The following is a 16957-nucleotide window of genomic DNA, read 5'->3' as shown; positions in this document are numbered from 1 at the left end:
GAGGAACCTCCATGCAGTTTTCCAGAGTGGTTGCACCAGCTTGCATTCCCACCAGCAGTGCCAGAGGGTTCCTCGTTCTCCGCATCTTCACCAGCATCTGTTGGTGCCTGAGTTGTTCATTTTAGCCACTCTGACAGGTGTGAGGTAGTATCTCGTTGTGGTTTTGATTTGTGTTTCCCTGATGATGGGTGATGTGGAGCATCTTTTCATGTGTCTGTTAGCCACGTGGATGTCTTCTTTGGAAAGTTGTCTATTCATGTCTTTTGCCCATTTCTTCACTGGATTGTTTGTTTTTTGGGTGTTGAGTTTGATAAGTTCTTTACAGATTTTGGATACTAACCCTTTATCCAATATGTCACTTGCAAACATAGAAGACATCTGCCATAGTCTAAAGGGGTTGTCTTCAGGAGAAGTCTTTGAAATCTTCTTTTACCCAAACACCCAAGATTTCTCACCTTGTTTTAAATTGCTTAACACCTGCAAGGCACTTTGGGAACCCGCTGGCAGTATTTTTAAAGCAGTGTTCACTGAACCCACAAAAATAGAACGGGAAGAGTCAAGAGCTTATGTCCCAAGGGGAAAAGAGAGGACAAGGTTGCAGGGTCCATGTCACCTTTGCTGCGGCCTCCCCTGCCATGGCTTTCTGCCATCCTGAGAGGGAGATGCTCTGAGTTATGCTCTTTGAGCCAGCACCTCCTCCTGCTCTGTAGTGGCCACCCCAGGCCCCCTCGTCACCTGTCCTAGTGCTATCAGCTGCCTGCGGGCCCCAACCCCACGTCAGCTGTAAGTGCAGTTCTCAATACAAATCAGCAGCCGTGGAGGCAAGCTGAGTGGCCAGATCTCTTCCCCTCCATCCGTGCGCCCCTCCCCCTCCCTCTTGTTTTCACTGGGCCTCTTCACAGGCGCCAGCTGCCTCACCGAGAGCAGCCTGTAGGCTGGGCTTCGCCAGTACCCACTTGGTACTTGGCAGTAGCTGTCAAGCCCGATGGCCGCATGTAAGGCGTGTGCTATCTGGTGGAGACTCAGCGCCCAAGAGCTTGAGAATGGAGGGCAGCGTGGCAGGCCGGAGGTTAAAGGCATGGCTCTCCTTCCTTTTCCCCCTGGGCGCTCAGAGGAGGGCTGGCCTGGTCAAGTGTAGTGGTCCAGGGTGATGCCAAGCTTCTCTGAGGGCCCCCCTAGCGGAGGGGTCTGGGACTGAGGACAGGGCCTCATTCCAGAGGAGAAGCACCCACGAGTGGGCGGCCAGACAGCTTGCCTTGTATTGCCAGGGAGTAGGTGCATCCAGAGGGGCGGGGGGAAGGAGCGAGGAGGAAGCAGAACTAGGAGAACTTACATGGAGGTTCCATCTACTGTTCGGCCCCCAGTGGTCACCCCAGCAAGAGAACCCTGGTCCTGGCCGTGCTTCTGATGTCCTCTTCTGGGAGCCAGCCGATCCTGTGACCTGGGCACCCACCTTCCCGGCAGGTGCTCATCTTAGGGCTCATGGCTCCTCTTTTCACCAGGTGCCTTTTACCAAATGTTTCCTCTTTTCGCATTTATTTTTCTCTATTCCTGGTGCCAAGGCCCGGCCCTGCCATCGGTGGCTATGGCATAAAGGGTTGCTCCGCTTTGGCAATTTCTGTGGCTCTGACTTTTCACCCCTGCACGGCAAGAGGTCAGTTTTTAGCTCAGAAATCACCAGCGGCCCAGCTGACAGGGGAAATCAGTTTTTGAATCTTGTCTCCCTGATATTGCCGATGGGGGGCACGGCCTATGGAAGAGCACCCACTCTTCCGTCATGCCCGCCCCCAGTTGGATGTTGCCCTCCTCCCCGAAAGTTCTCTCACCCCTGCCCACGGCCCTTGCACTCAAGCATCCGGCAGAGGAAGCGCGTGCTCTGGCCACCCCACCCTCTGCCACGGGGTTCCCAGCCAATGAAAATGTTGCTCCCTTGGTTGAAGGCCAACTTAATCCTGCAAACTCCCACTGCACTTGGGTTGTTTCACAGTGGACAAGTATGTTGGGAAAGGCCGCCAGGCCGCGGCGGCCTGCGTGTGCATGTGTTTTGGGGATGTGCACGTGTCTGTGTGTGTGTGCACGCGTGTACTCGTGGGCGCGTGTGTGTGAGTGCGCGCACGCGCCTTCCTGTGGTTAGCCATGAGGAGGGTGGGGGACCCGGCGAGCTTGGCCAGAGCTCCGCTCAGACACAGGACCAGGGTCTTTCTGGGACTGCTTCCGGACGGGCCAAGTCCTTCAACAGCAGAAGCCAAAGGGCCAAACTGGTGAAAAGCCCTGATGTGCTACTGCCTCTCCGCAGACTGCCATGGGGACATTAAACCTTCAACAATCTGGGGCTCTGACGGCTGGTTCTTGGTTCTCTGCCTGGAAAAACAGTAGGCGAATAGTAAAACCTTAAATTCTAACATGTGTAAGTTATACATCTTATTTTCATTTTCAGCCCATGTTCCCCTCTGTAAGACATCAGGAAAAAATTACCGTCTGACTTCTAATATCTCAGTGGAGCATTTATCTCCCAGCTATGATAAGTGATCTTCAATATTTTTTTCCTTTCAGATTAAGAGACAAATTCATTTAATTGTCTTTTATTGGATATGCTCTGGCCCCTCTGCCCTGCCTGGGCCCCCAGCCCCCACCCCTGCCCCCTCCCTTCCCCCCGCCCCCCAACCCCGGGCCGTTACTCCCTTCCTCTGTGTTAGGGACTGCTCTCCAGGCCTCTGGAGGTGCCGCCACCGGCCGCGGGATGGGCGGGGCCCTATCTGGCACGACCTGGCTCCTTCAGTCCTCATGATGGTTGGTCCCTGCCCAAAGCAGAGTGAGGAGGGCAGCGGCCAGGCCCCTGGGAAGCCTGGAGTCATTCTGCGGCCCAAGGTTGGGCAGCTGTAATCTGAACCTTATCTGAACTCCTTGGTCTGAAGGCCTGGTTTGGAGCTCTTGAGAGAACTGGCTGTCTCCCAGGTCCGATGCTTCCTGTGCTGTGCAACCACGGCTGCAGCCTCTCCAGGGCCTTCCAGTTGTCTCCTTTGGTCCTGCTGCTGCCGGAGGGGCTGAAGGGAAGCTAGGGCAGGGCAGGACCGCACTTCCCCCAGGCACCCTGGGAGGGGCCGCGATGCTGGGCTGGCGGGGTATGTGGAGCGTTCTGCTGGCCCGCTCCTGGGCACGGGGTGGCCACAAGTGGAGTGTCGGCTTAGATCTCCAGACGGCTGCTCATCGCTGAGCTGGCGCCAGGGAGCAGGCTCCCTGCACCCATGTTGCAACACACCAGGTGCTAACTGGGCTCCGTACATCAAGACGGAGTTGGATGACTTTTGCCTTTTGCACTTCCTTCTGGTTCTTCCGTGAGCGTGGCACCCAGGGCTGCAAAAGGCCACAAAGGCCACAGCACAGGCTTTCTATCAGGTTAAAGTTCTTGGATTCTATTCCTTCTTCATGAAGCAACCAGCCCGTGTGTGTGTGTGTGTGTGTGTGTGTGTGTGTGTGTGTCTGTGTGTTAAAGTAAGCTCTGTGGAGTGCCTGCATGGCTTAGTCGGTTAAGCAACCAACTCTTTCAGCTCAGGTCATGATCTCATGGTTAATGGGATCAAGCCCCATGTCGGGCTCTGTGCTGACAGCACAGAGCCTTCTTGGGATTCTCTCTTTCCTTCTCTCTCTGCCCCCCCACCCCCACTTGTGCTCTCTCTCTCTCTGTCTCTGTCTCTCAAAATAAATTAATTAATTTGAAAAAATAGGGGTGCTTGAGTGGCTCAGTTGGTTGAGCATCCATCTCTTGATTTTGGCTCAGGTCATGATCCCAGGGTCAGGGGATCAAGCCCCACGTCAGGCTCTGTTCCTGACAGAATGAAGCCTGCTTGGGATTCTCTCTCTCCCTCTCCCTACGCCCCTCCCTTCCTCGCACTCTTTCTCTCTCTGAAAATAAGCATTAAAAAAATGAAAAAATAAAGTAAACTCTATGCTCAACGTGGGGTTCAGACTCAGGACCCAGAGATCAAGAATCACATGCTCTACCAACTGAACCAGCCAGGCGTGCCCATATGGGTGTTTTGATGGGAAAGCTTAACACCGAAGACCTGAGTCCTGCTCAGGTCACACTAGCTGTGTGACCCTGGGCCAGTCACCTCACCTCTCAGTTTCCTTAACCATAAAGAGGAGATATGAACCATTGGATGGGTATTGGGAAGTTAAAATAGAACCGGGTACAAGAAATGCATCAAAATCATATATGTGCAGTAGAAATACTTCACTCAGCAAACATTGATCACTCGTCTCCTATAGAAGGCACTACGTAAGACGTTGAGGTTTAAAGGAGGAAGTCCTGTCAATCTCTCAGGAAACTCCCAATCCAGCGGGGGAAGAGGACCCGCTAAGCTAACAATCACCCAGCGTGACCAGAGCTAGAACCATGGCAGAAACAGAGTGCCGGGGTGGGGGTGGGAGGCGGAGGCCTACCTGGGGGCCAAGACCAGGGCAAGTGCTGTTGGAGCACAGGTTGCCTGGCAACAAGGCTAAAAATGTCAGCTGCCGTCAGATTGGGAGGGCTGTGATGCGGTCCTGAGAAGTCCAGACTCTAGTCTGAGGCCAGTAGGGAGCTGCCAAAAGTTTTTAAGTGCCGTAATTATAGGATTGGGCTGGGATTTGAAAACCCTGGTGGTGGCGTGGAGGATAGAAATAAGGCAGCAGCAGCGTTGCACCAAGTGGGGCTGGGAAATGGCGCCATGATTGTCTGCCCACGCTGTGCTGATGGCAGCCGGAGTGATGACTTCCTCTGGGCTTTGTGTCCTCTCGCCTCAGGGAGTCTCCAGTGGACTGCAGTGTTAGCAAATGCAGCAAGCTAGTTGGTGGAAGTGAGTCCAACGCCATGAACTACAACAGCTACATGGACGAGAAGAACGGCCCCCCTCCTCCCAACATGACCACCAACGAGAGGAGGGTCATCGTCCCCGCAGGTACTTTGGGAACCAGGCTGCCGGCTGGCATCCATGCCCTCACTTTTCTGGGCTAGTAGTGGGAGGGCGGGCTTGTCCCGGTTGGGCATCTGAAGCTTTACCTGATACCCTATTCGCTATGGAAGTGCTGACTTAGGAGAGCTACCTTCCTCACCTTCCTTCCCACTGTCCTTCAAGATAGTGTCCCAAGTGTCACCAGCACCCTGAAGGGCAGGTGCCGGGAGCCCACCCTCAAACAGGTCACGTCATAGACTCGACCTCAGGACACGGTACCACAGGATGAGGACTGCCAAGAGGGCAGAGGCAAGGCCGTCTGAAACCAGAAGGAGTCCCAGAAACTCCTGGACGGGCCCGCCCTTGCCTTTAAGGAGAAGAGTGGCCGCAGAGGTCTGTCATGTCCATCAGGCAGTACTTCCTGGCATCTGCAAGCTTCCACCTTTCCAAAATTACAGCCAGCTCTCTTCGTTTCAAAATAGAAATAACTATATTTAACAAATGGAGCGCCTTAACGTGTGCAGCAAGTTATGTCATTATGTAAAAATAGCCTATTTTTCCTAGGTATTGGTGCTGTTTGGTTGTAGAAAATAAAATCATTGTTCAAGCCTTCCGTCCATTGGCCGGATGCTCTGCCTCAGCTAGACCAGCTAGCTCAGCAGCCTGGTCAGAAAGGGGGTTTGAAAACTGCAGCGGGTAGAGTCGGTGCCAGGTAGAAGGAGCGAGAACGTCCAAATCTTAAGCAGAGTGAATTACAGGGCAGGGATTAAAACTAATCTTACCAAAATAACATGACCAAAAAGGCACAACCCCTTCCATTTGCAAAAGTGTAAGTGCCGTGGTGTCTGAGGGCAAAGGATTAGATATCTCTTTGAGGTAGTGCAAAGGAATTTGCTTGTTGGCCTAGAAGGCATGGTTTTGTAATGAGCCTCTCCTTCCTACGCCCTTTTGTATTTATTTTCCATGGGAAGCCGTGTCTCACCATCTCGTAAGACTATGGCCGCGTAGCATCCCTGCGCGCCGGGCCAAACTCAAGGTGGCAGAGGGTGGGAAGTGTGGGACCCAGGGAGGCAGGAGGAGCTGGGAAAATAGGAATTTTTCTGTGCCCTGCAGGACCTGAAAACTATTCATAAAGGATTTTTTTGAGTTTCCCTTTTCCACAAGCACGTGGCTTCACACAGGAGGAGGGAGAGTAGTTCCTATTTTCTGAGCACTTTCCAGATGCCGGGCGCATTTAACTGCTTTCTCTACATTATACTACTTATATCATTTAACGTTTGATCCCCTCCCTCTCTCCCTCCCTCAGACACCAGGAATGTTTAGCTCAGGTGCATTTGTAAGGTCCAAGAAAACCGTGTTCCTCCCTTCTCATCAAAAGAAGCAGACAATGAAGGAACGATAATGCAGACAGGGTGGGGATCTCGCTGCTCTCCCCTAAGCAAAGCCAAGCTTCTCCGGGCCTTTGCACATCTGGCATCAGACTGCCCTGTTTTGCCAAACAGTGGCCAGCGTGGGAAGGCACTCTTGGGCTCTGTAGAGTCAGGGCATCAGAGATTGTCTCTGAACCAAATATGGATGCCATCTCATTTTCGTAGTCACTTTTGGGAGGAGAGAGGGGCAAACAGACAGGCTGCTTGGTTGACCCTTTCACTCTGAGTTGGTGTTGAAATACTTCCAAAAGGAATATCAAAATGTCAGTCTTCAGTGGACCAAGGTAATAATAATGATAGCAGTAATGGTGAAAATAGCGTGAATTCTTATCAAAGGGTTTTCAAAGCCTTTCTTGCAATGAATTCGCTGGCTATGGATTTACTTCATTACTTTCCCTCTGGTGAGATCTTTCAACATTATCATCAGACATTCTGGCTTCCTCCAGGCCAGCCGCCTGGACATGAGGGAAAGTTGCATTTGGGCAAGTCCACAAATCAAGGCAATAAAACATTTGTGAAACAACTGATTGAATTTATGGTGGAGATTTTGAGACAAGTATAAACGAGGGCTCTGGTTAATCACCAGTTTCAGGTTCAGATGGGAAGAAACTAGGACTAAATCATCCAGGAAATACATTTGGAAGAGTTTAGCGTGATCCAGAGTGGAAGCTTTAGAATTCATTGTGCTGTAAAGGGAGAGAAATAATATTGTGATAGAGCCCAAAGCAAGAGTGGAAATATTAAAATAAATTAAATACATGGTGTAAAATCGAATTTGAGGCCTCAAACATTAAAAGTGAGGAGTCAGGATGAAGCAAAGGAGATCAGATGAAATAAAAATGCTGCGTAATCCATTGCCCACCTGTGCCGTTTTCCTTTAGAATTCTGAAATGGTACAGAATATTTCCATTTCCCAGTGGCCCATGCCTAGTTGTTTCTGGAGAGTAAAAGAGGTCAACAAACCAAGAAATTGTTGAGAGAGAGAGAGAGGGAGGGAGGGAGAGAGATGCATATAGACTTGTACAATGAAGCGTTAGGAGGAGCTCTGTTATTTGGCAGAACAACTCACAGGTGGGAAGGCAAGAGGAGGGGCTTTGGGTCAGGGGGACCCACCCCCTCCACCAAGTGAAGTCCTGGGAAGGCTCAAGTTTGAGCTGGGGACTTAACCTTTCCAAACTCCTCTTGCAATCTGTAAAATGAAGACAAAAGCCATTTTGCTGGATTTTCTAGATGCGTGAGGCAGCTGGCACACGGTAGGCCCCCCAGATCCAGGCCAGTTACCAGGTACTGGTTGTTGGCCAGCAGTCTGTGACCTGAACTCCAAAGTCTCTTCTCTCCTCTTTTGCCATCTCTTGTACCTCCAGCGCCAGTACAGCAACCACTCCCGCCCGTGGGCCGAGGCTGGGCCCTTCGCAGAGCAGACTCAGCCCCTGCCACCTAGATACTCACATGGAAAAACCAAGGAGAAAGGGAGAGCCCATGGCAAACAAGGGTGATCAGCAGAAGCTCTGAGTAAAAGTGCTGGGGAATTCGTATTCCGTGAGAGGGAGGCCACAGAACTTCTCTCCCTTCCCCACGGCCACTCCTAATCCTTCAAACCTGGTTCCCATATTTGCCCAGAACCTTCACAGACTCTGAATGAGAGGGTGAAGGGCTGGGAAGGTGCACAGATATCCTTTCCTGGGAAATATGCTAAGGAAGCAGGCCCAGTAGAAGCTGGGGGCTGACAGCTTGCCTACAAGGCCAAGCTTCCTCCCCTCGTCCAGGCAGCCTTCCGTATTTCTCCAAGTTCACACTATTCCCCTCCAGCCATGATTCCTTCAACTACCACCATGAAATTTGTTGCTTAATTATGTGGTTTCCCGCCTAATGTTTCACATGGGCAGATATCTCATGTGGCCGAGAGCCATGCAGTTTTCTTCTGTGATGGGCATTTTTTTCTGATGGGCATATTTAAGGTGTCTGTTGGATTTGCTGATAATCGGTTGCCAAGGAAAGAGATGGCTTCCAGTCTGTGATAAGAGACAAGCGCTCTACCTGCTGTGGAATTTGCTGGAACTCATCGCCAGCCCTCAAAGCATACCCACACCCATCCTCCACACACCTAGCCAGAAAGGAACTGTGAGGCCCCTGGGTGGAGAGGACCTCCATCATCACATTATTTTTGTTCACTCAAAGGCTGAAGGGCTGAAAGGTTTTCTCTCTCCAGTGTGTTTCCCTCATCTCTGGGGACTTAAATATCATAAAAAAAAGTTTGGGGGATGATCTGGTAGAAATTTCAACCCAGCTGTCTCCACAAGGAGAAAACCCAGGTTGGATTTATGTTAAAGGCTCACAGCGCTGGGTTTTCCAACTCTACAGATGGAATTGCAGTAAAACTGTACACGTATGTGTTCCCTTCTGTAGCCATCGGAGAGATCGGTGTTCTTCCCGTGCAATCGTTAATGTTCTTAAGATACAGATGGTTTCCCTTTCCAGAGGACTTTGGTCCCTGGGTCCGTGGAACTGTGTTTACTTTCATTTGGATGCCACCATTTCTCCAGCGAAGGTTTTAATGGCCCTCCAAATACTTTAAAGGGAATGTTCTGTCACGATGCCTAGGGAGACATCTAAGAACCTCCCCGGAGTGCTAAGTGGTTCAGGCAGTGCCAGATGTGGAGGAGCCAGATGGGAGTTCTAGGAGGACCATCTGGGAGGGAACCCACTTTCCCACTGAGGGAGAGAGTGGGGGGAGCGAGAAGGGGGGAACGGGGGAAGGAGGAGGACAAGGAGAAGGAGGGATGGGGAGAGAGAGGGTATACGCAGCCTTCATGAAGGCAGGGGAGTCCTGGCCGGCCCTGCCCTTGCTAATGAGCCCTTTCCTCTGCAGACCCCACGCTGTGGACTCAGGAGCACGTGCGGCAGTGGCTGGAATGGGCGATAAAGGAGTATGGCTTGATGGAGATCGACACATCCTTTTTCCAGAACATGGATGGCAAGGAACTGTGTAAAATGAACAAGGAGGACTTCCTCCGAGCCACCTCCCTCTACAACACGGAAGTGCTGTTGTCACACCTCAGTTACCTCAGGGAAAGTAAGTGTCCTGTCTGTTTCTGGGCAGCGGAGCCCCTCGGAGGGTGTGGCCGAGTCCCCAGGGCTGGGAGAAGACTCTGAACGGCCTTGTCAAAATGAAGACCGATTTCCCATGGAGCTAATCCAGGAAAAGGAAACTGGTTCCCCCCACAGTCAGTTTATGTTGGGCAGATGCTACCTCACACGTCAAGGCCTGTGAAGTTGCCAAGGTCTCATGGGCTCCTACAGACCCTGAAAGGGGGCTGACCCAGTCCCGTAGTGTCAAGGGAAGCGGAATAAGAACTGGAGAAAAAAGCAGGGAGCTGTGACCCAGTGGGGCCTGCCAGAGTGTAGTTGCCAGGAGAACCCCTTTCCAGAAACTACTTTGCCCTGGAATTATAAATAGATGGACACCCTGGCTGGTATTTTCGTGTGCAAAGATTCAAAGTTCCTCCGGTAAACTCTAGATTCATGGGTTTAGGATTTAAGGTGTTGAAAACGTACACATTAGCTTCCTCTTCTCTTTGGTGTCATTCTAGCCCACCCGAACCCCACCTTTGCAGGCTGCTCACTACGCACCCTTCCTAGCCAAACAGGGGGAGCAGCCGACCTTCCATGTGCGTGAGGGTCTCTTGGACATGTTCTTCTGGCACAGCGAGAAGGATAAAAGAGCTTTGGAAAAGGCGATTTTATGAAAGAAACTGTGTAGTCGTTCAAAAGATTTATCCGATATCAGAGTTCTCAGGCACCAAGATCCCATCATTTCCATGTGCATTTCATTCACTATTAAATATGCACAGAGATAGGAACAATTCTTTCAGGCATGCTAATAGCCTCAGCCCTAACGCTTCACTGGAAATCCAAGCGTGGTGGTAGGTATATCAGTGACCCCAAGTACTGAAGGATTTGTCTGTGGCCAGAAAAGGTGGCACAGAGATCAGGGAGGTGACGCTGCAGGAAGACTGATGGGGGTTCTTTCTACGAGGGAGTTTTTTAACAGTCAGCCCTGAGCAGGGATAGACAGGCAACCTTGGGATTCAGTGTTTGCCGTCAATAGCCAGAGCTGCCTGGGGGCGCCTGGATGGCTCAGTTGGTTGAGTGTCCGACTTCGGCTCAGGTCATGATCTCACGGTCTGTGAGTTCGAGCCCTGCATCGGGGTCTGTGCTGATGGCTCAGAGCCTGGAGCCTGCTTCCCATTCTGTGTCTCTCTTTCTCTCTGCCCCTTCCCTGTTCATGCTCTGTCTCTCTCTGACTCAAAAATAAATAAAAAACATTAAGAAAAAAAAAAAATAGCCAGAGCTGCCTGGAATCTTGTAGGAGTTAAGCTTTGGAATGAAGGAACTTGATGATTTTAAAGCCCCTTCCAAGCTGAGGTCTTTGGACAGTGCCTGCGGGCTGCGTTTCCTGGTCTCCTGGGCTCTGGGTTGGTTGGTTATTTCTTTGTTGTCTCCCCATCATTCAATGCGGCTTCAGCTCACCATCTCTGTACTCTTCTGTCTCATTCTACAGCAGCATGCTACATGGGGTGGAAGCAACACACACTGGCTATAAAATTAAAAAATTTTTTAAATGCCTTTGGAAGTTTCCACTGGTGCCTCCGGGCACTCTGGTCACCTCTCCGAGGCGTCTGGTAACCAGCAAGAGAGTGTGGATGATGCAGCGTATGTTAACACCAGAGCAGTTACCTCATGTCTGAGTCTTGCTGCAACGTGAGGTCAGCCCAAGAAACAACAAGCTCAAAAAAAGGGGGCGAGTCTCTACCCAGTTTTCCTGAGCTTTGGAGAATTAGCATTTTCTAATGATCTGTATTTCTCAGCCTTTAAATGTTTATGGAATTTTTTTTTTTTTTTAAAGTTTCTTTGCACAGAGCCCCGCAGCGATGCTAGCCAGGCAGGGAAGAGGTTGGAAGTGAGCAACGTAAGGTGGGCACGAGAAGCGTGGATCAGCAAAGCAAGGACGCTGTTGGAGCCTACCTTTCCGCTTCTTTGGGCATCATATGGTGGAGGGTCAGGAATCATTGGCCCCTGTACTTTCTTTGTGGGAGAAGAGAGAGACAGCAGCAACATGGACAGTACGTCCGATCACTTTAAGGGACCAATAATTTGGGGTTCCGTGGCAGATGCTTTTCTTGGGGAAATGTTCAAGTGCATTCTGACTTGACGTGGGGAACTCCCTTTCATGCCATGTGAAACCATTCAGGCCTGCTTTCTGGCAGGTCCATAAACAACCAAAGTCCCCATTAGGGTTTCCTGCCACCAAAGAACCCAAGCCACAGACCCCGAAGCAAGACCAACACCTGCCCCAACGGCTCAGGCATTGGCTAAGGTCGCCCCTGGTAACCATGATAGAGGAGCACAGACACTAAGGGGCAGAGGAGTGAGCGGGTTGTGAAGCATGAGGGCCGAAGCATTGGTCTTTTGGGGGCCACAAGTACGAGGGCAAGAAAAAGAGTGCCTCGCTGCTTCTTTCCTTCTTTCTTTTCAAGAATATTTGTAGACGTTGAGGAAGATAGGCCCCATAACTACATATGTAGATATGCCCCAAAGCAATAAAAATATGAAGTTTCCAGAAAGTTGTTTATGAGCGGAGGAAATTTCCAGGGTGGAGAGGAGATGGAACAAGGTGCCTATGTGATATGACGCTGAGCGCAACAGCTAAATATGAAGTGCTCGGTGCCATGATAGAAAAACCATGTCTGCCTGCAGAAGCAAAAATTAAAATGCTGTATGAAGGCTCAAAAAAAGAAAATAAAACCTGCCAGAGCATAGTATGGTAATAGTCCAAGGGCCTTTTGAGGAACCTAAGCGTAAAATGATGCACCATCATGGGAAAAAAAATTTGATTCATGCTTCTCTTCAACTGGTGTCTCCCTTCGGATTCTGGTCTTGGGGACGCTCTGTGTTGGGCGGTGTCTGGCCAGCTAAGACCCCTGCGGGAGGTATGTGCCTGGTGACTGTCTGCGCGCAGGATTGCAGGGAACCCTCCCCGTGCCGACCAACATGCCTTCAAACACTTTATTGTTTTTCCAGACTTACTTCCAGCGGATGTTTTGTGCTCAGGCAGGGAGGCCGGTATTTTGGGGACAGAGGTTGGGGCAGCTGAGTGGAGGCAGGGGAGAGGGGTGCTAATTCCTGGTGCTTTGTCCTCTGTCCTGTTGTTGAGGAGGGGGCCGGGGCTCAAACATCCCCCACTCTGGCAAGAGGTGGGGCGCAAGTAGCTGAGCTCCTCGACGCAGATGGGGGCGGAAATGCCGTGGGGCTAAGGAAAAGTCAGCCGAAGAAAACTGGAGGCCCTCTGATTTAGCTGGAAGTCAGAAGACGCCACATTCGTTGGATCCTTCCAACGTATCTGATCTTTCTGGACTTGCACAGAAAACAAGGAAACCGTGTGGGGTAAGAAGCTCTAGCACCAAATTCACACTTTCACTAAAGGTGCTGGAGCATTTGCTCTGGTTGTCTGGGAGGGGAGCTATACCTTTAAATGTCAGACACCACACTTCAATGTTAAAATGTATTTTCCCCGGGGTGGAGAAGAAACAGTGGTGTCCTGAGTGCCTCTATGCCCCGTCTGGTGGCCTGGCATGCCCGGATTCATCTGGACTGCTTGGAAGTGCTTGGTCTCTGTACTTCAGCTTTTCAGCTGTCCCAGGCAGAGTGGCCGTCCCCTACACCCGCGCTCTGTAACATCACCCGCACTGGACATGGGAGGGGGCCGGTGGGGGCGGGGGGCTGGGACGGATGCCCACAGTACTTGGGACGATTCTGGAGTCCCCCGGGGACACCGGGGCTCAGGTGTGCATCTCCCCAGGTGTCGTTCACTGTACAGGGACAGGATGCCCCCTTGTGGACACCACGTGGACAATTGTTTATAACCCCCATTTTAAAGCCGAAGCAACTGAGGTCTGGAGGGCTTCAGAAATTGGTTCAAAGGCGGACGCCAGTGGAGAGCAGCCTGGGAGCTAAGCCCCAGGCCTCCTAGGTCTCAGTCCGCCATCGGCCCGCAGCTTCCTGCTCTGATGTGAGATGGCCCAAGAGAGAGAGACAGGAAGCTAACCTCCCTTCTCTACCTTAGAATTAGCCTCGTGCCCCTGACGCTTCCATGTTGCCGGCCAGGCCACTTTCCCCACAGCATTTTCTGTTTTCATTTGCGCCAAGAGATAAATGCTTTCCGAAACTTCCCTGTGGCCTCCTGGAATGAGGCAGATTAAAGCCAAACCTATCACCACGCTAACCCTGTCCTTCTTTCTTCCCGGTGCCGCCCCACACCCTGGACCCGCCAGGCAGCCCCACCAGTATCTCTGTCGGGCACACCCCGTTGGCAGAGGCCGTATTTACAGGCCAAGGGCTGCGGGAAATGAGATTGGGCCGTCACAAGGCGCGCTGGGGACGGACCTCAGAGGAAGTGAGAGCCCTCCAGGCTGGCAGTTCAGACTCAGGGCCACTGGGGGGAGTTTGGGCTTTCTGGGAGCCCAGAAGGTTCTGGGCTTGGGGTGGCCAGAGGCCGAAGAAGGGAAAGGAGTCCTTTGTCATTTTACAAAAAGTGGAGATCTGTATGTGTTTCGGAGCCTGACCTGTGAGAAAGTGCCGAGAGACCATGTTTTGAAATCGCGGTGGCGCAAGAGAATGATATATCGTGCGGCAGGGAGGCTGCAGAAAAGGTATCTATCTTGAGTCCGATTTTTAATTTAAACTTAATGGAAAACACATTTTGCGTTCCGCGGCCTTCCCACCGGCAGCCTCAGATGGTTGGGCAAAGGTGATGGGTCCGGGCAATTAAGCTGGTGAAGCATTATCCCTTCCAGGCCGGGATCTGACCAGTAAAAGAGAACAGGATTCGGGCAGAACAAAAGACCAGATTGCCCTGGACTCAGTCGTCCAGCCAGGCCTGTTGTTGAGAACATGGAGCCGTATTTCTCTGCTCCCTCCTCCCGCCCCACCCCTACACTTCAGCCAGAGCCATTGATGCAGCCCAGAGAAAGGGAAACCCACATTCAATAGGCAGGAGACAAAGGCTTTGGCACCGGAAGGAGGACGGTTGTCTCCCTGGCTCCAGGTGTCCCCGATGAAGAGCAAGTTACGTTGGGGGAACGTAGAACCAAAGAAAGACCCATTGTTGGGCCTCTACCTCACACCTGCAAAGCTTCACTCTGCTCATTTCCATCGTTTTGCAGATCCCTAATATGATATCCAGTGACGGATGGACTCAAAAAGGGGAAATTATTTTTCCCTTATGCTTTCACTTTGGAAAGGCCAGTCCATTCTCGGCAGCAGTCACTTCATGCTTTCCAGGGCCCCGGATTAGCGGATATACTTATATGCCTGTGTCCGTACATTAAGCAAATAAATAAACGTTCTAACTGAAGGGTGCAGAGTCGAGTAAAATTCATAAATGCACAACTCAAGAAACTGGCACAAAGGGAATCCACTCGCTTGGTTGTTGTTGTTGTTGTTTTTAAGTTTATTTATTTATTTTGAGAGCAATAGAGACAGCACCAGTGGGGTGGAGGCAGAGAGAGGGAGAGAGAGAATCCCAAGCAGGCTCCACACTGTCAGTGCAGAGCCTGATGCGGGGCTCAAACTCACGAACCGTGAGATCAGGACCTGAGCCAAAACCAAGAACCGGAAGCTTAACCGGCTGAGCCACCCAGACACCCCTCCACTCACTTGTATAATCACCCCCCAGGTCAAGGAGTAGACCAGAAGCCCCCTTGCGCCCTCTCTCTGTCCCCCACTCCTCCCTAGCAAGGTAACCACTGTCTTGATTCCCGACACCATAGGTGAGTTTTGTCTGTTTCTTAGATTTAGCCTGAAGGCTGCAGGGTCTGCTGGACTGAGAACAGGTTTTGCAGATAAACCAGAATGGGAATCCTGGCTTCCTGGGCTTTGTGGCTGTGTGACCCTGAGAAAATGACTTGACTTCTCCCAGTGCTGATCTGTAAAAGGAGAAGAACGTGACACTGGCTTTGCCTGGCTGTTAGGGATAAAAGGAGAGAACAGATATAAAGTGTCTGGTGCATACTGCTTTCAGGAGAGTTGCCTTCCCTCCTCCTATCACAGCCTGTTTACTCCAACAGGACGACAGGATGGTGTCAGGAAAGATTAGGAGCTCACCTTAGCTCTACACAGATGGAGCCTCAAAGCAGGAGAAAAAAAATCCAAAGCAACAGAGCGAGAGACGAGGCTCCAGGAAAGACCTTCTTGTATCAGAACAAATTCCCATAAGAAAAGGGTGTGCTGTGCCACCCCCTGTAGCCTGAAGAACTTGTCAAGTAAAAATCGGAGAAGGATGTCAGTCCCTTGGGAGGGAGGCCAGATGCCCCCCAACCAGCCCCTCCTTCCAGGAGTGAAACTTGAACCAGGAACGGTCTTCAGGGCAAAATCCTTTTCCTAGGTTACCATGAAATATGTATTTCATGCAAGCTTTGCAGAGGTCAAACGACCCTTTCTCTTGGCTTTCTGGGAGTTTCCTGTGGAATTCATATGTGCCCAAAGAAGAACTTTCACCAAGGGGAAAATTTAATAAATGTGGTTTATCTAAGCTTCGTGCTCTCAGCTAAATCTGCACTAATGACTCAGGCAGTTTGCTCCTCTGAGACCATCATTTTTCTTTATTTGCTCCAGCCGTGAGGTTTCAGCCTGAGGGAGAGAATGTCGGGGACAGAAAGGCAGACATTCTTGGTCTTACTCCTGAGACTTTTTTTTCTATTCCCTTGGAACGCTCGGTTCTATTTCTTAACCTCCTTCCAGTCATGGAGGATTATTTCTTATTGCAGCAGAACCCGTCCGCAACTCCAGGTCCAGAAGACAAGACAAATGCTCAGCAAGCTCTTTTATAAAGGGGTCATTGTATGTCATTGTGGTGTCTGTGGGAGAAGGGGTATAAAAATAGTAATGATAACCAGCTAGCATTTGCTGAACACTTACTATGAACCAAGGTCTTTTTTGAGCACTTTACAGGTATTATTCTATCCAATTGTCGCAACAACTGTGCTAAGTAGATGTTGTTATTAGCCCATTTTATTGTTTTTAAAGCTTTTTGTTAATGTTTATTTACATTTGAGAGAGAGACAGACAGGGCGTAGGCGGGGGAGGACCAGAGAGAGAGGGAGACATAGAATCAGAAGCAGGCTCCAGGCTCTGAGCTGTTAGCACGGAGCCTGACGCGGAACTTGAACCCATGAACCATGAGATCATGACCTGAGCCAAAGTAGGACACTTAACTGACTGAACCACCCAGGTGCCCTTTAAAGCTTTTTTTTTTTTAAGTTTATTTATTTATGGAAAGAGAGAGAGAGCAAGAGCACAGGCAGAGAGAGAGAAAGAGAGAGAGAGAGGGAGAGAGAGAATCCCAAGCAGGCTTCACACCATCAGCTCAGACCCCGACGCGGGGTGCGAATCCACAAACTGTGAGATCATAACCCAAGCTGAAATCAAGAGTCAGACGCTTAACCGACTGAGTCACCCAGGCACCCCAGCCCATTTCCGACACCATTTTCTCTGTGGCTTAGAGAGATTGGGTAAATTGAGGGAGGCTACTGAGCT

The 16957-nt window shown here is 50.9% G+C and overlaps 1 protein-coding gene across 5 annotated transcripts in view; it reads left to right on the top strand.

Moving 5' to 3' along the window:
* FLI1 (Fli-1 proto-oncogene, ETS transcription factor) overlaps positions 1–16957 on the top strand; it is a 129985-nt gene that overhangs the window by 79972 nt on the left and 33056 nt on the right. For all 5 annotated transcript variants that reach the window (XM_019421395.2, XM_053900265.1, XM_019421397.2 and 2 more), the window contains 2 exons: positions 4786–4940; positions 9234–9437. In XM_019421395.2, the coding sequence (XP_019276940.1) occupies positions 4786–4940; positions 9234–9437 (359 nt within the window). The remainder of the gene's footprint in view (positions 1–4785; positions 4941–9233; positions 9438–16957) is intronic.

The sequence above is a fragment of the Panthera pardus genome, unplaced genomic scaffold (assembly GCF_024362965.1).
Source record: "Panthera pardus isolate Hobbes unplaced genomic scaffold, ASM2436296v1 HiC_scaffold_12, whole genome shotgun sequence".
NCBI classification, from domain to species: domain Eukaryota; kingdom Metazoa; phylum Chordata; class Mammalia; order Carnivora; family Felidae; genus Panthera; species Panthera pardus.
The sequence above is the reverse complement of the archived record's forward strand: the minus strand, read 5'-3'. Positions and strand labels throughout refer to the sequence as shown.